Source organism: Dromaius novaehollandiae, chromosome 1 (genome assembly GCF_036370855.1).
Source record: "Dromaius novaehollandiae isolate bDroNov1 chromosome 1, bDroNov1.hap1, whole genome shotgun sequence".
Classification (NCBI taxonomy): domain Eukaryota; kingdom Metazoa; phylum Chordata; class Aves; order Casuariiformes; family Dromaiidae; genus Dromaius; species Dromaius novaehollandiae.
In genome coordinates, this window is record NC_088098.1 from 28,094,661 (window position 1) to 28,117,584 (window position 22,924).

Consider the following 22,924-nt stretch of genomic DNA (forward strand, 5'->3'; position numbering starts at 1 on the left):
CTACCAAAAGGTAGTAGAGCTGACAACCTGTATGTGGGTTTAACAGACCAAAGATGCACATTATTTTAGAATGACTCCCATGTGACCAATTTCTAAATTAAAGCAGAATGACTGAATCAAAGTCATTGTTCAGATTCATTAAGTAATTTGGGCCAAGGAGAGAATATCTTCATTCTCAGTTGGAACTCCGTGTATTTAGTATTAGCATGGTGGCATTGTAACAGGTTCCTGAGCTTCAGCCAGGCAGAGTCTGGAGAAAACTGCCCCAAGACAGGCATTTCAATCCACCTTGTAATTTAATAGTTCTGTCATGCAACAATAAGTACTTTACGAAGAAGAGAAACGTATGTTACTCTTGCCCCGTGAGCATAAAACACTTTACATTAGATTAGTACCTAAAATTCTGTACATCAAAAGCTAACACCTGGCACTTGCAAGATTTTTAAAGTTAAATGGATTAAAATCAGTGGGACTCCTCAGACAAGGCTCACTTCATCTTTCTTCTTTCCTGTTTAGCGTACTCACCCCTGAGCCAGTGGGAGATGAAGAACAGATGATGGCAGTGTCATCAGCAAGTAACCACCTACAACATATTTGCTTTCCTTCTCATCTCCAGAAGAAATTCTGCTAACAAGAGTGGTGCCTGCAGAGAGGGTTTCACACAAAACTGAAAACTACAGATTCAGAAGACAGCAACAGAGTCGTGGGTCAGTTGCTGTGGGACTGACTCACAGCCATACCATTCAGTATTCTGCACCTCTGGGGCAGATTGACCTCATCCACCCTGAATAGCAGATGTTTTAGACTCTGACAAAACATTTGTCCCTCCATCCCCCTCAGGGCTGAGAATACCATCCTGCAAGTGCATCTATACCCTGCAGCACATCAGTGACATCTCTGAAGTCACCCTGACCTTCAGCTGGCAGGACTCATCTCCACACACTGCCCCCCATACAGTTCACCTTATTGAAACAATTCTCCATTTTGCATTGCATGAGATTCACATGTGGGAAGACAAACTGCAGGAGCAGTTTGTACCAACTGGGTCTTCCACAATTTCTAGTCTTTCTCTGGAACCAGGCCAACATTTCCCCTCCCCGCAGGGCTCCAATGAAATCAGACTGACTGTGTGTGTATCAGGGAAAACTGCACACTCCCTAGTTAGGCAGCCATACCCAGAGAAATGAGACACACAGGAACGCTTCATCTGAGTTTTGGCCAGCAATCAAAGCCAAACACGTATGCAACAACAGACCCATGAAACGAGCTGTTGACAGAGGTTTTCTCTACACATAACTCAAAGAGCACTTGTTTTCCTCTCCCCCTTCTTGCCACTCTGGCTTCCTTGACAGAGTCCTCCACCTGTTAAAAAATAAATAAATAACAAGATCCATTTTCCCTAAGCATTCATGAACTTAGTCCCTTGATTGCATTTGCAAGTCAAAGGGGCCAGGAGTAGTATTCAGAAAGCCCCGGCAGACCTATGCAATGGAAAGCCCCATCTAAGTTAGCAGATGGAATTGCTTCTGCTGCTGCTCACACACGCTCACATACACGCACTTCTCTGTCCCCTAGATCCAAGTCCTGAAGGCAACTTGTACTTTTTTATTGTATATAATGTAGAACTCTACCCAGTTCCCCATCTAAGTTGTCAGATGGAACTGTTTCTACTGCTGCTTGCACACACTCACATGCAGACTTATCTGTCCCCTAGATCTGAGTCCTGAAGGCAACTTGTACTTCTTTACTGTATATAATATAGAACTTTGTCCAGTTCCCCACCTCCACCACCAAAAAACCAAACAAGACACACAGGTGCCTGCACTACAGAAGCCTCTCGTACGGTTGTATGAATCCATGCTTGAGGGCAGACCAGTCAGGTTTAATCCATGTCAGTGACCAAAGCCAAATAATCCACTACACAGAGCTCTATGCTGAAGTGCATCCCATACATTGAACAGTCAAGATACTCTATATAATAAAGTTTTTTATTGCACAGTCAAACTCTTAATAGACATTCCTGACACAGATCTGCCATTAGGTCTAACATATTTAGTACACAAAATTTGTTTTTGCATTGTTAAGATGGAAAATTTGCTTAGGTTCCAGGAAAGCAGGTTCTAATGACAGACAATCTGATGAAGAGACATACTGAATCCTGACACTTTCAGATTCTCCTCCTTCTTAGGAGGAGCAAGAAGTTACCAGCAGAGTCATAAGGTCAACTCTTGAATCAGCACGGCAACATCCAAACCTTGACTTCAGAATCTGCACTTTCCAGTGGGAATCCAAACCAATTACTGTTAGTCACACTGCTGTTACACACCTTAGAGGGGTAGACAGAGCACAGGCAGCAAGGAGAAATGCAGCAGTTCCCAAGGCCTTTATGCACAGACTTTTTTTGGCTGCTTAGTTTATATGCATAATCCCTAAACTCCAACTGATTCCTCATGTCTCTTTCTCTGTTAAGAGACCAGGGAAAATTAATTTATTCTTTTTCAACTCCACTCCTGTCTTCCCCCTCTCCATAATCCCATAGATTCTTCCAGGGAAAATGTGGTGGTCTATAAAATACAAGTGCTTGAGACCACCTTAAAAAATAATAAAATAAAATGAAACATGAACATTTTCACAGATTTAATGTAATGGCACCCTAATTAAGTTTACAGTAGTTTCATCTCTACTAGATATCAACTGTTTCAAAAGTAAAAATGGAAAAAACCCAACATGTAAGTAAAGCACTCATCTTTCATGAAGTTTTAGGAATTCAAGCATTTGAGTTATGTATGCATACATATCTTTCAAGAAATTAGAAAGAATTGTATTTTCCACCCTCCAATAAAAAAATAGCTTCTGCTGGGTCTTTTCACAAGATATGGAAATCAAGGATGACAAGATTCAACCCAAAAACCTGAGAAACTTCAGAAGTCGGGGTGTCATATGGTTGTATCAGGACTTCCGTTAAAGAGCCTGTCATGAAGCACACACAATAAACAGGAAAAGAATGTGCAAGAGCTCTGAATAAGCAAGAAGTGCAACATGTTTTGCAAGCTTGTATTCTGATGGAATTAAAAAACGCTGACGGCAAATAGCTGCCTGCATTCCTTCAGCTAAAAGTCAATTAGCTAGAAAACAAGCAATCCTGTCATTTTATTCATAGTTTCATACTTTAACTTTAAAAAGGAAAACAAGCATACTTTGTATTAATAAAGTTTTGGACATCCTTAATGAGAAGCTAACCTAGAAGCAGCCAAGGACCCTGATCTTCACCTAAAATTAACTCTGAAAGTCAATGCACTCACTCACCCACTAAAAATGGACTTAAATTTGGGGGGTGGTTGTGTTTTTTGCAATTTTTAGAACTCATTTTAGTTCCTATTCCTCTAATTCAGGATTATGCACATAGACTTCTCTTGCAGAAAAGACCCAAGTTCACAACGAGAGAAAACTACCCTTAGGGGAGATGAGTAGCTTGTTTCTAGTAAGGACTATAAATCTTCCTTCACCCACGCTTAAGAATGGCTCCAACTCTGTTGTTTCTGGAGAATTTTTTTTTAACAGTTAAAACATTCCCCAGACTAAGAGATTAATATTTTACCTTCCCATCCTGCTTGTAGGGTTGCCTTGCACTTCTAAGTTTCAGCACTTATCATCTCTAAAGATGACTCACTGATACTCTTGCGTTTAATATTAAAGGCCACATCCTTCCATGGTAAGTCTTTACTTATCAGTGTGAACAATTTTTCTCAAATGGATACTGAAGCCTCCTCTTAACCAAAAGAAAAAAAAATTGATTTTTGTGAGATAAAGTAATTCAGAGCTTGAAGATAATAATTTGTTCACTTGGATGCCCATGTGGTATGAATCAGGCAGACTGATTCATGCATGGGACTGATAGAGCACATTAAAGAAAAAATTGCAGAAATCTACATGAATTATATGTTTAAGTTGAGTCATATATTAATTATATGCAAGAAACTAAAATCTTGACTTGCACTGAAAATAGGTGGAAACAAGAAACATACACATACCCCAGCACTTTTCCCACTATAAGAATATTGCACATTCCGATAATGTTGCACAAATTATTGGCTTTTTATAAAGACCACATATGAGGTATTAGTCTATTAATAAATAAAGAAGAACATGGAAAGGAAAAGCACTTAATATAATGCAACAATCCATTCTAAGTATTTAGTGAGTGAAAACTGAACAAGTAATAATACATACCCTTGTGGGGAAGGTTAAAGTTACTAACAAACAGGCAGCTTTCAATATCAGTCTGAGAGGTAAAGGGTTAAATCTCTTTCTGATAAAGATTTTAAGAAATCAAAGCCTATTGAAAACACTGCTGTTTAAGATGCTCATTTTGCTCATGCAATCCATTTGAAAGGTAAACTCTTACCTCTGAATTCTGCAGGGAAATCCCTGTTTGAGGGTGATAGCAATCTTATTGAAAGAAACCAGTTTAATATACTAGACCTATATTACTAGTTAAGAAATAAAGCAGAACTTTCAGATTGACATCAATTAAAATATCACTTTTTTCATCTCTTTTAAGTAGTTTATACTGGCTATGGATTTCCACAGTTCCAAAATTGTTACCCATTAGTATTATCTCTATTATCAAATTCCAGTACCACAAAGAATTAGATGAATACAATTGTAGTTTTCAGTTTTACTCTGTATTTACACTAAGAGCTTACCTTTCAAATTACAAAGCTGAAAAATTCCTGCTGACGGGTAATAAGTCTGTCATTCTAAACACAATATATTTATTCCTTATTTAGAAACTTCCAGAAACACTATGCATCTGGAGCTAAGCTTATCTTGTTTAAGTTCACCAGAGCACTGAGGAGTATTTAAGTTCAATAAACTGAGCTATGGAAAATACATTTCACATGTGGTAATATAATAAGCATAAAACAAGAGTATATTCAGTCTGCTCTTTCAAATTTGGTTAAAAAGAAATTTGTATTAAGGAAAAAAAAAAAGAAGATGAAAGGAAAGACCTTGTGTGCATGCAAACTTGCATCCATGAATAGCCTTAAAGTATTCAAGTGCTATTCACATCCTAAAATCTTTAGAAGCCTATGTAAGGCTACCTGGAAATATAAGCGACTACTACAGTACTTTCTAGGTGAAGCACAATCTTAACATACTCCCTCTTATTACTACCCAATTTTTAAAAAAATGGGTTTTATTTTTAACACGTTTGCAACACTGGACAGAGTATTCAAATTGAGACCCACACAAGTCACACTTCCACTTCTATTTTGTGCAAATTAAGATAAGTCACACAGTAAGCCCATATCAGGTGAAAACTGCAAGTGAGAACTTAGAAATACATTTAAAAAAAAAGCAACACTTCAGAATAAAGCAACTCCTTTCTCCTCTGCTGAAATTCATGCACCACTAACTCAAACAGTCCTGAATTGGCATATATAAGTAAAAGAGTTTATATTACATTTCTAAAATTAAAAATGTATCATGTGTTGAAGTTCAAATTTACGGAAAGTGTTTACTAAACTGAAATATATATATTTATTTTCTGTCACATGAGATCACTTCTCTCCCCTTCCCATTCTAAGTAGCTTTCAAGACATTTATTTCCCAACTGCATGTTGTTTCCATTAGAAGAATTAGTTTTATCTAAAATTTCTTTATACTAGTAATGTTAAGTGTTTTTTTTAGAACGGACAGCTTAAAGAAATTTCTCCATATTAGCACAAAACCAAGATTATGAAGATGTTGAAATGAGAAGAGAGGAAAACAGAAAAGAAACATTATTGTCCTGAACAGTCCGTATAAGTAGTAACCATGTTTCCTCGTCGCTGAGTGACAGTCCTACAGTGCTTGCTAGATCCATGAAACCTGTTATCAGTTCGCACTGCATGTCGGTGTGCATTTTCAAAGTCACTAAAAGAAAACATTTTTTCCATATTTTCAAACACATCATCAAACAGTCCACTTCCAAAGGAGAATTCCTGGAAAGAACGTCTTTGTCGATTGTGAGCTTCCCGATGACTTCGGAAGTGACTTTCAAAGTGCTTTTTTGACCGTGAGTTTTGACTAAATAGGTCAAAGTCTTTGAACAAATCGTCAAAGTTGAAATTAAATGACTGATGGAAAGGGCTTCCATTACTTCCCTGTCCTCCGTGACGGCCAAACTGATCATATTCTCTTCGTTTATTCTCATCTGATAATGTTTCATATGCTATTTCCATTAAAAAAAAAGTTAAAAAATTATTATTTACATTCCCATTTAAAAAAAAGAAAATCACACCCAAGTGTAAGCCCAATTAAACTTAATTGTTTAACATTCTAAAATCCAGAATAAGCTGTCTCAAAAGAAATCTAGCTGAACTATCGGGACAGATTACATTCTCAAAATATTAACTTCACATTATATATACAATACAGTTAATAAACCAGCAGTAAAGATTAGTACTTATATTTGAAAGAAAAGAGCAATGACACATGGCCATCAGAAAGATGGAAGCAGGGAGGAAGGGAGCTCTCCCTAACAAAATGAGCTGCCTACTGTATTCCTTTCACAGGAATGCTGCGCAACCTCCTGCTCAAAGTAGGGTCAGCTATGAGATTGGACCAGGTTATTCAGGGCTTTATCCAATCATTCCTGAAAGCCTCCAAGGGTGGAGGTACAGCCTCTCTGGGCAACCTGTTCCAGTGCCTGCCTGTCCTCAATGATAAAAGAGTTTTTCCTTATAGCCAGTCTGAGCCTCTTGTGCCTTTTGTTTCTTGTACCACGTGCCACCGAAGAGCTTGCCTGTGGTTTCTTGATAACCTCCCTACAGGTACTGGAAAGCTGTTGTTAGGTCTCTCTGAGGCCCTGATAATCCTAGTAATCCTGAGCTGGATCTTACTGGACAAGTCAAAAGATAAGAGTAATATTTGAAACAGCCTCCTAGTGCTAAGGAAAGGACTTTGGCCTACTGCCAAGAAAATCTGTGCTGAGACATAAGCCAAAAAGCCCAATAGGCGGGAACGCCTAAACTGTGTAAAAGGCTTGCCTATGCAGGAGGACACAGAAATGAGTTAGATATTGATACTGTACATTTGACACCACAGAAGCAGAAACGAGGGAAAAAAAAAAAAAAAACACACACACTTTTCACCTCTTGCCCAGTAAAAGCAGAGCATACTTAAATTACTGCATTTGTTCACAGATACAAGCCATGTATCTAGTTATTATGACTACAGTTAGTATATATTACCTTCAGCAATTTCTCTAAATTTTGCTTCTGCACCAGGACTCTTATTTTTGTCTGGGTGGTATTTCATAGCCAGCTTGTGAAATGCCTTCTTGATCTGGCGGTCAGATGCATTTTTTGGAACTCCTAGGATATCATAATAGCTCTCTGTAGCCAGTATTAATTCAGTTATCATTAAAATGCAGAGAGCAAATGTGAAGACAGACTGCGTAGTTGCCATGTCTGTGGTTCCTAGAAAGAAAAAGAAACATACTTGAAGAACAAGGTCTTTTAGGTTTCACAACTTAAAGAAAAAGTACAACTATAAGCTATAAGAGGAAGACCTGTACATTTTAGGAGTCACTCGGCGACAGAGATGAAAGTATGTAGAGTTTCGTGTGTGTTAATGAACTTAGTTTTATAGTCACTGAGTAAGAGATGAATCAAGACTCTACAAATTCCTATTTTACCTGCATCGCAAGTGCACTTCAGTATATTTCATCTTTGTTTTACACTTACCCTTACCAGTACACTCCCCTCACAGTCCTGTTTCCAGCTGTTGAAGTTAATATACAATACATTTCACTGCAGCAAACAGTTCATGCTGGCATACCTGAACTAGCTTGAAACTAAAGTCCTGAGTTCTAGGACCACAGCCATGACAGCTCTAAATTAAGTGCAGGCTGCAAAACCAATTCAAAATACTAGGTGAACAATTCAGTCATTAACCTGCGCAACAGTAAGAGTCTGAAAACATAACTGGCCTAAAAACTGTTTGTGAGGTGCAGGACAGTAAGACTTAAGACACTCATGCTCAGCATACAAAGGTCATTTAACTGACCTAAAGTGAACACAACAGAGTAAAACACTCAGAGTACAGAGTTCAGTCAAGTAGGGCATATTTTTCTTTACAAGGGGCTGGGCTGAACACACTTTCATAACAGACTGTGTTTATAATAAAAACAACCACCATATATCTTTTATATCAAAGAATTTATCTGATAAATATCACTGTATGTGAGGGTTTACAAATGCAACTCTGTCTGAATTGACCTCAGAAAAGAAAGTCTTCTATACAAGACAAACGTAGCTTCAACAATGTAATTAAGAGTTTTTAGCTATTTGACAAATGCAATGCTGATGAAAAGAAGTCATTTAAAAACAAGCTGATGCTAGAAGTCAGGGTAAAAGAGGCACAAACAGCAGTCATAAGAAAATCAGCTCCACAGAGCCACACCATCTTTCATGATTTATATAAAGGACAAAAAGTGGGCTCTTCATATCAGAAGAGGAGACCAAATGCTATTTGAACGCCTCTGCGTATTAAAAGCAGTATTTCAAAACACACAGTATAGAAACATGAATGTTCAAAGACAGAATGCTGACTGTCACCCGAACAGCAGAATGTCTGACAATGCCCTGAAAATATGAAAAGTAACATGCCCCCTGCACCAGATTACTCTGATTTGAGAGTATCAGAAGCATAACTCAAGGAAAAAAAAAATCTAAGACAAACTATCATACTAGTATCCTGATGAAGTCATTCTGTGAAAATTGAATAAACTAATATTGTTGTCTGAGCAGCATTAAAGTTAGAGTACTTTCAGCTAGTATGTGGCAATAAGACAATTATGCATTTAGCAGAAAGTCCGTAACCTCTAAAGAAAATTAACATCCAAGCATTAAAAAGAAAAAAACCCCACCACTCTTCTAAAGGGTAATTCAGGGACTAAAATGAATGTTGTGACATCAGAGCATAGAGCTCATAGAAGATTAACATACCCATGCCCTCTTAGGTATTTGTTTGGCTGGCAGCCTGCATGATATCAAGTGTTAAGGGATAGCAGTTGAAACAAACCGTATTTTGATCAGCATATTTAGCTACCAAATGGACAATTCTTTTCAGTACTCTTCTTGCATGACACCAAGAACATCTTTAGTACAAGAAGTTTTCCATGTAGTCCCTCCCACCAGTTCACTAATCTCAAGCATTGCCACTTTGGCACTACTCACTCATACAACCTTTCATTCCTTTTGTGCTTTCTTCTTCTTGGCACTTTGAAGATATAGACTTACATCTTAATCTCACACCAGAGACTTTTTATTTTATTTGCTCTCCCCACAACTGTATTCTGCTTACATAATTACCTGTTCCTTTTTCCTATGACTAACCTCTCTGCTTCTACTATTTAACACTCTTTTTAGCATCTTTTCAACTTTTATTTCCTTCACTAAGAGCCAAAACCTCTTCTGTAACTCCCAAGATCATCAGCACCCAAGACCACAAAGTCACTCCTCTAAAGTTTTCTGCTCTGCCCAAGCTTCTCAACTTCTGTTACTCTGACAATGAATTCTACGTAAGTTTTCTTATTTCTGTAGTTTTACATTAGGGTTCTGGTAATGGAATTCTGTGCTCTATTGCCTCTAGTTTTATCTGGAATTCTAAAGCATTTTTAATGAACCTGTACTGAAGAATTTTTAAATAAACTAGATACAAATGATAATGGAGATATTTCTTATTTCTTCACACTTTAAAAAGAAATTCCTGAGAACCTCTTCATCAAATCAGTCAAGCTTTATGCAAATGAGCCTTCAGAATGTAGACAATTTAACACTGCCCTTAAACAACTCAATAAAACTCAAATATAAGAATAAATTGAAAAAAAATCAAATGAAGTGAAATATAAATGAAACTCAAATAGAAGCATTTTAAGCAGATAAAGGTTAGCAAAAAGAACTAGCAAGTCTTATATTTAGGCATTATCATCAATTATTGATTTTTTTAAATCTATTTTACTTATTGTCAGTATCTCAGCATTGCTACTAAAATGCTAAAGGCCAGATCTCTCCCACACAGATACCACTCCCAGCTCTTTTTATAATCATTTTAAAAATAAAAAGTCTCTTTTAATCACTTACTCAGCATACCTCTCCTCTCCTTCAGTTTCCAGATCAGAAAGAGACAGCTAAGTTTCATTTTCAAGGCCTTAAACACTGATTATTTATGACATTTTCTGTTCCAGAACTCTTAAGTTCTGTGTATACCTTGACACTAAGCTCATATTACAAAACTGCCCCTGAAAAGAATTATTTTTAAGAAATACTGTAAGAACCTACTCTCCACATTTTACTTGGGTTCATCTAGCAATAAAGTTGGAGATTTCAGTAACAGATTAATTATTCAACTGTGTTGGATAAGTAGATACAGATCTTAACTACTACAAGGCTTGGTATAAAAAGCACGCTGTCTAATCTTTATCAAAAGTATTAAAGATGTGATAACACTAATTCTCAGTTCTTCATCAGTTTATCAAAATATATCAATTACCACACAGAGTGAAGATTAAAGCATGCTATATATGGATTAAGATACACACAGAAAATAAGCAGTTACTTCCATTTTGAATGTCAATACGCTATTCCATCCCTCTTTGAAAGGGGCTAACAAAGACCTTAGTCAAAGGCTTACACACAAGAAGTCTCACATACTCCAAAAATCCACAACAGCATCATTGCTGTGATTACATAAGATGTGATGAACCACACATAGTGATGACTTTCACATAGTTATTTTCACAGATACTTTATTATTCGCAACAAAGTCACAAAAGTTTTCCTCGGTTCTTGCATCACAACCAACCCAATGAGTAAGCAAGTCTCCTTTACCACAACTAGCTACAAAAAAGCCTGACAAACTCCAGGGCTTGTACTTTCCCTGACCTCTCCTATACTGACCAGAAAGTAAAACCAGGAGCGGAAGGGTGCTGTTTCTTCCTCTCGAGAGTAGTGAAATGAGACAGAGCCTCCCCTGACATCTTCCCTCGCCAGACCCCAACCGAGCCTCACTCCAGCTGTATCCCAAAGCGATACCGAGCACAAGCTGGATCCGGGACGCACTAAGCGACACCGTCCCACCGCCACATCGGCCACGCTAAGGAAGATCCCAGAAGGGCCTGGAGAGAAGGGAGAGGCTGGAGCCGCCCCGAGGGCGCATAAACCCGCCAGACTTCTCCCGCTGCCCGCCCCCCCACCTCCATAGCAGCCCAAGGCCTCCCCTCCCCAGGCTCCCCGTGCCTCCCCTAATCTCCTCGACCCCCCCGCCCTGCCCCCAGCCGCCTCAGCGCCCCATGTCCCCCCCCCCCCCCAAGCCCTCCGCCACAGCCCTCCCCCCGCCGGGGGAAGACGCCGCACCCCGTCAGCGCCGCCGCAGCCCCTTACCCGACCCGACCCGCCGCCGCCGAGGCCGCCTCCCCTCAGCGCTCCACTCGCGCCGCTCCCTCCCAACGGCCACAAGCGCGCAGGCCCCCACAGCCAACGGCGATTCCTACACGAAGCGCTGCGCCATTGGCCCGCCAGCCCCCACGTGACGCAGCGGCCGGGGCGCACGCGGACGACTGTTGTTGCCGCTGGCGCGCTAACGTCACCGCCGGGCGGGGAGGGAGGGGGCGTGGCTTCGGCTGCAGCCGGGGGCGGAAGGAGGAGGGCGGTGGCTGCCGCTTGTCCCCGAAAATCCTGCCCCCCTGCACACTCCATCCTTCGCTGCTGCCGTGCGGATGGTTCCGCTTCGCGGCCGGGCCGCTCTGCCATGCCGCGCTACTGCGCGGCCTCCCGCTGCAAGAACCGCGGAGGCCAAAGCGCCCGGGACCAGCGCAAGCTCAGCTTTTACCCGTAAGCGACTGGGCTGGGGACGGGTGGTGGCGGGGTGGGGGGGGCGGGCCTCGGTCAGGGTCCCCTCCCCCGGCCCCGGAGATGGCGGTCGCCATCTCTGGGGCCGGGTTGGGGGGGGGGCAGCCCTGACTGAGGTGCGGCCTTCCTCGGCCCCCTCAGGAGCCGAGGGGCGAAAAGGGGGCAGTTGTGGCCGAAAAAATTAACTTTGGGGAGGAGGCGAGAAGGAGGCAGCCCCGCGGGGTTGAAGCCGTGCCCGGTCTGGCGTAGCTGGAGGGAAATGCACTTTTTTGGGAGGGGGAGTGTGGAAAAAGAGCTGCAGAGGTGAGTGTTTAAGGGCCCAGAAGGCTGTCTGTGCTTCCCGAGAGGGAGTTTCCCTGGGAGGAATAGGGGAATATCAGAGAGCTCCTCAGCAGGCATAAAGGGGACAAATAAAATTGAAACCAGAGGGAGTCTAATAAGACATAAAATTTATGCTTGTAGGCGTGAGGCTGGCTAGCTGTTAGAGCTAACTAGCAAGGGTGATGGTTACCCTGGTTTTTTCAAGCCTGGCTGCCTTTCTGGAAAGGGTGTTTTAGCCAGACTAGCGCCTCTGCTTAATGGTGGATTAGCTGAGTGCAACTTCTGTATCTGTCAGGTTGCCAACTAAGGGCTTAATAAAGTGAAAATGTAAATATGTGCTGATTTTCCAAAATAATAATGTTCTCACTTAAATTAATATCTTGCCTACGCTGTGGGCAGAAGCATTACTAGTTTGTATGGAGGCATTTGAGCTAGTCATAAGCTAACTAGCTTGGTTACTAAAAATCAGTTGATGGCAGCTGCAGAGTACTAAGCACTGACAGGCCACCTGATTAATTATTCACCATCCCAGGCCCACGCTAACCTCTGTACTGTTGCAGTTATGTGGCTGACCACTCTCACAGTCATGATTTTAAAAGTGTTTCTCAACCCTGAGAGGAGCACAGTGTAGGTACCTACATGCTGAGGTATTTCTGTTGAAGAAAAGCACAATATCATTTGTCAGTGGAAAGAATTTCATAGCATTTAAGAAACATTTCAGGAAAAAACTTCATAATAAAGCTCAAAGGGAAAATTTATTTTGGTAAAACTTATACTGTAAGCTGCAAGTTTAATTCAATTGCTGAGTAGTAATTGCTGTTCCAGGATGAGGAAGGCTGTATAGGAAGACTCTGAGGAAGACCACTGCTTTGAAAGGGATTTTTGTTTGGACTGAAGGAAACCTCTTTACCCCAGCATAAATACGTCTGCCTCTTAACATCCCAAAGAAATCCTCTGCTGCGTTGTGGTCTTGGGTCCGAGTCCCTTAACTTAATTCCCTGTGTCCTAATTTCAGCTGGCCTAACTGGCCTTCTTTGCTATCTTTCTTCATCTCTCTGACTTCTGTGGTGGTGGCTCCCAAATAAATTCTATATAGTCCTTCTTTCCATTTTTCTTTTTTTATCTCCTTTACAACAGAGAACAGATTCTAATGATGAATAAGAGAATATGAGAGGAGGAGCAGGTTCTGGCAAACTCGCTCTTTAACTAAAATAAAGAATTTGCCTACCAGACATTGTCTCTTGCTACAGATTTCTGTGTTTCCTAGTCTGAAGCAGACTAACTGTGACAAAGGCAGTGAAGGCTGTGTTGCAAGAGTAATGGCAGTGGAGGCAAATGCTCTCAAGACTTTCGTGAAGAGGAAAGTGCAATTGCTGGCATGGCCTTCAGTTTGTGAAAAGCCCACAGTGTAGACAAGATATTAATTTAAGTGAGAACATTATTATTTTGGAAAATTTGGCCTCTCGCTGAGAGGCCTCTTCAGAGCTATGTAGTTACATCCCAGGCTAAGCTCTGCTGTTCATGGGATGTGCGGTATCATACTTGCAACGCTGCTATTGGGTGAATGCTATCTAAGTAGGCAGGATTTGAAAGGCTGAACTCCTAACCTGTCCTTGAGAGGTTATTTTGTTCTCTCCAGCGTTACTCTTTGCATTCCTACGTATACTTGGAGCAAGTTGCATCAAATGTTTGTTCTATTCCCTTAGTACTTGAAAGCTTAAATGGCAAAATATTCAGAAGATCAGGGAAGGGGGAAGAAATGCACATTTACCTATGAATTTCAGGTATCATGATCCAAGTTTGCAGTTTTGGAATACTGTAGGCCTGCAGGAGAGAGTCATTGCCATGTGCAGCTGTTTGGAGGAAAGCTGCAGAATTGGGGGGCTGAGGGTGAGATGTAGGGCTCGCCGTCAAGTTGCCCGACTCGCAGGTGCCGTTTGTAGAATCCAGGCAACGCACAGCTCCTTCGTGTGCCAGGCTCTCTGCCCAACTTCCGCTATATGAGAATACATCAGCACAGAGCCAAATTTTATGTGTGTTGCAGGCCTATAAATGTTATCGTGGTCTATTAATGTTCATTGATGTATGGTAGTAACTTATCAAAAGAATTGATTGTTAATTAAAAAAGAGCTAAGGGAAGAGGAATGGGGTTAGGAACATCTGTTCATGTTTAGGGAGTAGATGGAAATGGCTCTTGTAAATAGGCTGTAGGCAATTGTTCACTTCTGGATATTTCTGATCACCATATAAATCTGTCTCCAAGCATTTCATATAGACAACAGCTTTTTATCATTGCACATGATTCTAAGGAATATCACTTTCTTAACAGTGGTCATGTAACACTATTCAGAATTCAAATTGCAGTTTATGTACCCTATGTTGTTACATGCTAGAGTTGGAAGAAACAGAGACATCAGTAAGTGCATTCAGATACTCTGATGCCTGTCTAGTAAGAGGTGAGAGCTGAGAGTGGTCTGAATGTTGATGTTGCCATTACCATAACTGACTGTGCATGTATCATACTGAGCCTTTAATCTCTCTTTAATTTGTATGTATGATGATTCGTTAAGTAAATTACATGTCTTTGCTTGCCTTTTTTAAATTTAGTTCTCTCTCTTATGTGATTTGTCTGACCATTTGCATTAACTTTTAAAATCTTTTCTTTTTTTTTAATGTTTATGCTCTTCATTTTCCTTTTCAAGTAGGTTAGCTCGTTGAAAAGTTGCGGATTACACAATATTGTTTTTTGGGTTTTCAACACTGTAAGAAAGCTGGAATACAAAATCTAGAAATGCTTTGCATCTCATGCATTTACTTCTTGAACAAAGTTTAAATTCTGCACTGGATTTATTATTCACATTTCTGAGTTAGCAGATAATCAGAAGTATGACACACATTAAGAGACATTTTGTTAAACAAAAGTTAATAACAAAAATTGTGTTACTAATTTTGCCTAGTGAGACAAAAAAGCCCAACAAATACTATTTCTAAAACATTTTTTGACATTTTTTAATGAAATATTACCTGTGACTTCTGTAGAACTGTTTTCTGAGCAAGTGTTGGAGGATCAAGCCTTTTTAAAGACCTTATGTGAAAGTCTTGGCCTGAAGAAATGAATAGAACTTCTGGTGTTGAACTCTGGCACTAGAAATAATTTGGATGTTTACTGGATTAACATGTATGCAGCATAACAATAAGCATTTTATATTAGAAAAAAGAAGAGAGAGAGAGAAAGAAAGGGATCATTTGAATCCTTTTGTAAGGAAAGACTTCCTTGTACAGAAGAATAGGGTATCCTTTATTTAAAAAAATAAATAAAAACCAGTATTGTCTTTTTTTTTCTTTTCCAACTGTTTTAAACAAGGTTTCCACTTCATGATAAAGAGAGACTTGAGAAATGGCTGCGGAATATGAAACGAGACGCATGGACTCCAAGTAAGCACCAGCTTCTCTGCAGTGATCATTTTACCCCTGATTCCCTTGATGTGCGATGGGGCATACGCTACTTGAAGCATACTGCTGTACCAACAATTTTCTCTTCCCCAGGTGATGAGGTAACGTGGAGGGGACGGGTTGTTTGTATTGTTTGGTTTTTGTTCTTTATTGTAGGATAAAGGTAACCAACTATTTATGTAATACAGCTGTTTATTTAACTGTAATATATTCATACTTTATTTTAACAATAGAATTCTGGTCCATCAAAATACTTTGTCAGCAGGACTGACACAAAATGAATATGTGATTGCATAGTGTAAAGACGGTGAGAAGGAAGAACAACTTTCCATTCTTTGATTGGTTCAATATTTTTTTTAAACTAGCAATTACAGAAGCATTTCTCATAAGTTTATTTCCTGTGAGAATATTATTATTCCACATAGTTTTTTCCCTGTGCAGGTATTCTTAATTAATAATCTAATGTTCTTTTAAGTCCTTCTATTAACTATACCTAAATACTGGCTTTAGAATGTTTCAGTTTTAAACTACGGATTTCTCTTTCCTGTCTCTAACCTCTCTAATACCCAAGTGCTCAGGAGTATAGGCTGCAATGGGTGTGTCAAGAAGACTATTCTGTCTTGTCTTGTACAGAGTTTTACAGTTGGTTACATAAAAAGCACTGTTCAACACAGGCACCTAATTTTCATCAAAACTGTGCTAATTTTCTTGTGGCACATAGCTATCTTCCACTAGATCATCAAGAAGAGAACAATATTGGAGGTGGGAGAAATGCAAGGACTGAAGTCTCTAAATTACTGAAACTGAAATTTATGGCTCATTAATTTACCAAAATAATCTATTTTTAGTCATAAAGCTCTGTCTCCTTGGATAGCTGCATATGTTACACAGACTGCTTTTGACTGTCTAGAGTGAAAAGTTAATTTTGAAGAATTTCTCAAAAAACAAAAAATAGAAAAATCTTGCAATTTATGACAGCAGTAACATAGCAATAAATACCACCATTTTCTATCACCAGACGTAACGTTGTCACTGTAACAGGGAGCCGTAGTTTTGGAACTGGACTTCATGCACTGCGTTCTGTGATATCACAGAGAAAAAGAATGTGATTTCTGCCCAAAGGAAAGTAGACTTTCCCCTGTCTCTTCATTCTGTCTCATTTTGACTGTGTCCATACTCCATTCGTAGTATACTTACAAAGATCTTACATGGATAATTTTGAGTTATGAAGTTAAGCATTTAATGCAATGATGTTGCCAAGAAAATGCCAATGACCTCTCTAAATTATTTTTGCATGGGTAAAGCAAATGAATTCATTTTTTGGTATACATTTCTCAGTCCTTTAAGACTGGAGTTTCCTATAAAATCAAATTACAGATATAATGTATTAAGGATACTTCAGCCGCTGCTAAAAGTTTCATCACCTCAGAGCACGATGAGGAAAATGCAGAGCGCTCTAGAAGATCCTGACTGTGCGTGCTTTTATGAACATACACTGAAATTGTCTTTTTCCATCATAATCTGTTTCCTCAGTCTGTCCTGTTGTTTTTCTTTAATGTTGTTATTTGCCTATCTTATATTTAGGTAGCAAAGTTAAAGTTGCTTCTTGTTCTGTTTGAGGGTTCATTTTGTTTTGTTTTGGGTTTTTTGTTGTTGTTTTTCTTAGTCCACTGGTCTAACATAGCGACAAGCTATGGTCTCTTCCTAATCAAGCCTACTGGAAACTAAAGCTACTCAATGTTACTGTATTTTTGTGTTAGTGACTGACATATCAAAAAGCTTGCTTGGATACTGATCTTTAATCATGTGGCAATGCTGTTTATATAGAGGAGGGGAAAAGAAAGTGGCTAAAAAAAGATAAGTTTCAAATTATCCCACCTGTAGTAACACCTTAAATTTAAAGTCCCGCTAAAATTCTGTCCTTCTGTCAAAATGCTATCCACTCAGAAAACTATTCCATTTTCATAAATTGCAGAGTTTAGCTGTTGTAATTCTTGCTTGCATGTTTAAAAATCTGCATATGTGATTGTACATGAATATGTATACCACTCATATATTTCCATTTTCTTCAAGCCTGTGTTCATAATCTTTTTTTTTTATTGTTGTCAGTTCTCTTTGGGGTGAACCACCTGACTGAAGATTTGCTGTAACTTGCTAAACCAACTTTAGTGCATGTTTAATGCAAAAGTCTTATACCATGTATATTTAATACACATATATTTGATACAGTGTTTCAGGTTGTAATAGGAGATGCTAACCAGTTAGATTTGAATAGCTGCTTCTCCTCATTGCTTTTTAAATTATTATGACTCATGTAAATCAATAAAGTTCCTTAGAGCTTGAAAAAGAAAAGGATAGTGTTACTGTCTTCTGAATAATGTTTAAGCATGTAGGACCTGTAACAAAGTTATGGAAGACAGTTATGTGATTTATCAAGTTTCTGGTTTGATTTTTATGCACTGCTCATCCAAATTATTAGTTACCCAGTACCATGCCATAGAATGAGGGTTGTGCTTTTTTTTTTCCATTATTATGTTCAAGTGATTTTTAAGTTACAATATGTCTTTTTTTTTTTTCCTCTCTCTCTCTCCAGGAAAAAGACTCTTCTCAGCACAACCCACAAGAGGTAAAGAGAGAAGACCAGGAAGAAGCAAGTGGAAATGTAGAGTCAGATCAAGTACCTCTATCTCTTGAACCTTGTACACCAAAGAAAAACCTTGTAATTGCAGAAAATACAGATGAAAAAGCAGAAGCAGTCTGCTCAACTGTATTGAGTAAACCTCTGCAAATGGGAAAACTACAACTTCAAAACAGAGAATACTTTCAAGCAGACAGTGTAATTCTTAATAATTCATCTAAATGGCATATACATCAACCTACACCCATTTTAATGGCAGCAGCAGTCCAGAACATGGAATCTACCAGTGTTCATAATTCTGTAGAGAATTCAGTAGGTTGTACAGCTACAGTCTTGCAACTTACAGACCCTGACTATCTAAATTCAACTCTGAAATTGAAAAATGCTTTAGGTTCAATTACTGACTATCCAACTGAAAATCCTAGCTCTCATATTGCAGGCTGTTCTGTTGAAGTACAGCCAGCAAGTGAAAATGCCATTTTAGTCAGTACAATCACACAAACTATTGAACAGTTTAATGGAAGTGAAGAATCTGTCATTGCTATCATTGTACCAGCTGAGAGTCCTAAAAAGCCTGAAATAGCAAACAGCTCTTTCCTGCCTATTAAGCAAGAGTTTCTTGACATGGAAGAAACAGAAACAGAAAAATCTGCCTATATGAATGCATATAGTGAAATTGAAGTATTGCAAACTGAACATTCATACTGCAAACAAGATATAGACAGAGATCACCTTTGGCAAAAAATTTCGAAGCTCCACTCTAAGATAACTCTACTTGAAATGCAGGAGATAAAAACTTTGGGGAGACTCAGATCCTTGGAAGCTCTCATCGGACAACTGAAACAAGAAAACTTGCTTTCTGAAGAAAAGCTCAAGATTGTAGAAAACTGCTTCACAACACTTGAAGTGACTATGATACAGTAAAGGCTTTAAATAACTGTTCTGAAATATCTTTATTTCGCCTCTCTGATTGTCCTTTTGTACAAATTAACTTTTGTTTCAGTGATGGTATTTTAAATATCTAATGCAAATTGTGTGAATAACAAACATTCTTAAAAATCAACCAGTACCAAAGCTAGGTGGTAGAATATTGCCCTTAAAACATGACTTGCAAGTAAGCTTTAAAAAAAAAAAAAACTTAAAGTTTTGTTACAGTATATAAAGTGGATAAATAACAAGAAGTTAAACATTTCCAGGTGCAAGCTTCCTGAAGCACGTGAGCCTGGTATTCAGTGCAGGTGCCGAAGGGGTAGCATAACTGTGTAGAGTGAATGATTATAAAGCAATTGTAAAATACTGTGTTCCAGTTCTCTCAAATGAGGGAGGAAGTATGTAATACACATTGTCCAGTGAGGCCACAATTGCTCCTTAATCTTCATTTAGCATTCATTCTGGTACCTTTTTGTACACTTTGACCTTATTAAAATTGTTTCTGCAATAAAAGGGGTGTCCTTTTATTTAGTTAAAAAATAATTTTTGTCTTGCTGACTATTACAATGAGCAGGTCTATTCCCTGTCTTTAGCCTGATGGAATATTCAGCTCAAATGGCAAGAACTGTCTTAAACAGTGATATTTTTGCTGGTTAGTAAAAGGGAAAGTTCTAATTATTCAGTGAGTGCTATCTGCTCAAAAGCATGTTTGATCCTTATACAACTTATGCCTGGATAGTGCATTCCCCCCCCCCCCCAATAGTACGTTGAAGAAAAAACAACTCTTTGCAGAGTAAGTTTTTTGTAAAAGTAGCAAAATCTGGCTCACTATTCTCTGTAGCTTACTCCTCAAGAAACAGAATTATGAGATTGGAAATCCTCTTCGTTATACTGGTTTTATTAACTGTTTCTAGTGCCCAGGATGTCCCTACGTTGGAAAGATTAGAAAGATACTGACAATTCATTTTGAGGGAAATGAACTGACGGGCTTAAGTACTGTGTTTACATCGTTTGCATCCTACCCCTTCCATCTAGATCTGTCTGTACAGTGATTAGATTGCTAGCGGGACTTGCTTGTATCTCCCTTTACTCCCCAAATTCAGTATAGGACTGGAACAAATGGGTTCCCTTAGAGTCTCTTTTCTGTACTGTTCATCAGTCACATTCTGAACTGTTCTGTGGAATTTTTGATAAGGGATTGGGGATGAAGCAACACTGATTGCAAAGTTGACCTCCAACTAAATAAGAAAAAATTGCAGGGAATGTTTGAGAATCACAGAGTAGCTGCTTGGAACTTGGTCTACTGAAGTACAGTGTTGTAAGAGATTAGTTGTTTTCTGAGTTCAGGAACCACCTTGATAGGCTTGTTTTACCCTCAAGGAGTATCTTTCAATAGTTAACTTTCTTTAGTCTTTAGGCATAGGATGTGATTAGAAAAATTCCCAAAGAAGAAAGAGGTCAGTTATGATGAATTTTTTACTTGGACTCCATGACCCACACGTTTTTTCCTCTTCAGAGTCCCATCCCTGTAACAGAGGAAGTCATGCAAGGGGTGTCCCAGTCTCTGAAACATTGCTGTTACACAAGGTCCAAACTTGTGTAGGTTGTCCAGATGGCCTCTTTGAATAGTATATTTTGTAATTTTTATTAAGTAAGAGATCTTTCAAAACAATCTACAAAATGCTATATGAGATTGCTAAATGATTTGGCAATTTTAGGAGTTTCGTGAATGTCCTTTTATTAATCTGCTAACACTTTATATTTTAAGACTTGCCTGCCCAGTTCAAAAGTCTAAGGCAGATCTCAAATGGCAGTGAGAGTTAAGACATTGCAAAAGAGTTTTTGAAATCCATTAACTTTAGTTCACCTACATAATACCCCTTACAACACTTCAAGCTGCTGTCCCAGCAAAGTTCCTTGACTGTTCCTTAAGAAAATACCTTTTTACCATGGTATTTAAAGTCCTGATATATTTTTGTTTTTATTGACAATTCACAGTGTTAATACAGAGAACAGTATTTGTGACATAGATGGCTTTAAACTTGGGGGGGAGGGGATGTTCAATTTTCCTTTTCTTATTAGAGTTTCATGGCAATATAGCACAAAAACTCAAGTAATACCTCTACAAGCATGTCACCAAGCCTAGAGATTTCCCTCCTATAGGGGTGATTTGGGCAAATGGGACTAGTGTAGATTTTAAAGGCCTGCAGTGGTCAGCATCACTTCAAGCAAAACAAAAAAAAAAAAGCGAAAGATTGTCTGAAAGCAGATGACCCTATATGCCGCCTTTCTCAGGGCCAGTCTCGTAGAGATGATGAGCTTCAGTTAGCTTCAATGATACCCTGATGCTGAATTACTCAAGCTAATCGTTATGAGTAAGGAAAAAAACTATCCTGAAAATTGCCACACCCCCTGAATTTGAGGTTGCATGTATGTGGCGCTCTCAGTGTTTCCTGATCATAACTGTGTATAGCTTTTGCACACAATTTTATTTCCTGAAATTTTATGGACTCTCAAAGATGCTATATTACTCACTGAGATCCAATCCACAAACTGTTCTTGCACCATTGCAGCCTAGCATCAAAATAGCACATTGAATCATTATTCTTCTGCATTTTGTCAAGCTTACCTCAATCATAGTTATATTTCTTACTTAATTTTTCTATAATTTTGCATTTGTATCAACAATTTTTTTAACTTTTGACCTTACCTGTTTTCACTGATCTCCTTAATCATTTAAATGCTTTCCAGATTCAACCAATGTCAGCTGTTTTCTTAATTCACCTTTTCTATTTTCAGTTGAATTTCATTTCCCTGGCTACTGTAGGGATTCGGTCAAATAGCTTTCACATGGATCTTCATTTAAATTCCAGCAATTTTATGCCTTTGGAATAAACTGGTGCCCACTTCCCTTTGCTTTTCCTCTTTACAAGGTTGGCTGTGAAGTTCTATTTAACTGATTCCGAATGCTGGAGCAGATACAGTCGATTTTTTCTTTCTGTCAGGCTAATAAGTATCCAGGACTTTGTTCTATCAGGGTGCCAATACTGACTGCCTTCTCACATTCTTCACAAGCATTCGTTAGCAGTCTGTCTACATCTCTCATTAGTCATCTTCGATCTTTTGTTACTCTCCTTTATTTCAGAGAAGTTCTAATTATTCTTCCTTTCCACTTCAATCCTCTCCTACTCCAAGACTTACTCCTACATTAGAAAAACTAGCAACAGATGTGGGCTCAGTTAAAATGCCATCTTTGTTAATAATGCATTTTCTTTGTCCTCTTCTGCTTCGCCTGCTTTGGCCCCAAACCAGTGTACACAGACTGGTGCTGTGAGCCGCTGCTGTGGGGTCTAGCCGCGCACAGCAAGGCCATGGGCCATCATCTGAACCGCTTTCCGCAAAGTGAATTGTGGAGACCCAGCCTGACTGTGATGTTGCTGGACCCTGAATGACACAGCTCATAAATGGCACAGAAGGTCACGCTAGATGCTGTCTTCCTGTCAGTACGTTTTAAGTCTCAGGCTGTAAAAGATTACACTTTCCTCCAGCTCCCAACTTCTGTAATAGTCCATTTCTCATAATAACTAACCCCAGTGTTCAAACTGCTTGTTTACAGCTTGAAGCCTCCCCTCACTTGATAATATTGGTTTACTAGTTAAAGTCACGCAAGCAGATCCTCACT

General features: G+C 39.1%; 2 protein-coding genes across 5 annotated transcripts; one reads left to right on the forward strand and one right to left on the reverse strand.

Moving 5' to 3' along the window:
- Positions 1-1,974: 1,974 nt before the first annotated feature.
- On the reverse strand, positions 1,975-11,638 carry DNAJB9 (DnaJ heat shock protein family (Hsp40) member B9). 3 transcript variants are annotated; one of them, XM_064507840.1, is made up of 3 exons: positions 11,543-11,638; positions 7,239-7,466; positions 1,975-6,217 (listed from the first exon to the last, which is right to left on the reverse strand). In XM_064507840.1, exons 2-3 carry the CDS (start codon positions 7,453-7,455, stop codon positions 5,787-5,789), a joined length of 648 nt encoding a protein of 215 aa, XP_064363910.1. In that variant the 5' UTR covers positions 7,456-7,466; positions 11,543-11,638; the 3' UTR covers positions 1,975-5,786. The 3 variants fall into 3 exon arrangements, with proteins under 3 accessions (XP_064363910.1, XP_025973499.1, XP_064363916.1); XM_026117714.2 differs by having other exon boundaries at positions 11,433-11,613; XM_064507846.1 differs by lacking the exon at positions 11,543-11,638 and adding an exon at positions 10,950-11,130.
- On the forward strand, positions 11,636-19,755 carry THAP5 (THAP domain containing 5). Of its 2 annotated transcripts, none has more exons than XM_026117756.2 (3): positions 11,636-11,882; positions 15,586-15,775; positions 18,268-19,755. In XM_026117756.2, exons 1-3 carry the CDS (start codon positions 11,800-11,802, stop codon positions 19,234-19,236), a joined length of 1,242 nt encoding a protein of 413 aa, XP_025973541.1. In that variant the 5' UTR covers positions 11,636-11,799; the 3' UTR covers positions 19,237-19,755. The 2 variants fall into 2 exon arrangements, with proteins under 2 accessions (XP_025973541.1, XP_025973542.1); XM_026117757.2 differs by lacking the exon at positions 11,636-11,882 and adding an exon at positions 11,990-12,203.
- The last annotated feature ends 3,169 nt before the right edge of the window (positions 19,756-22,924 follow it).

Bases quoted from the DNA above. Each gene is read 5' to 3' on its own strand.
- THAP5 (XM_026117756.2), top strand. From the start codon at position 11,800: ATGCCGCGCTACTGCGCGGCCTCCCGCTGCAAGAACCGCGGAGGCCAA. The intron at 11,883-15,585 runs GTAAGCGACTGG...GTTTTAAACAAG, and splicing joins CGCAAGCTCAGCTTTTACCC to GTTTCCACTTCATGATAAAG. The intron at 15,776-18,267 runs GTAACGTGGAGG...CTCTCTCTCCAG, and splicing joins TCTCTTCCCCAGGTGATGAG to GAAAAAGACTCTTCTCAGCA.
- DNAJB9 (XM_064507840.1), bottom strand. From the start codon at position 7,455: ATGGCAACTACGCAGTCTGTCTTCACATTTGCTCTCTGCATTTTAATG. The intron at 6,218-7,238 runs GTAATATATACT...TAATGGAAATAG, and splicing joins ATTTAGAGAAATTGCTGAAG to CATATGAAACATTATCAGAT.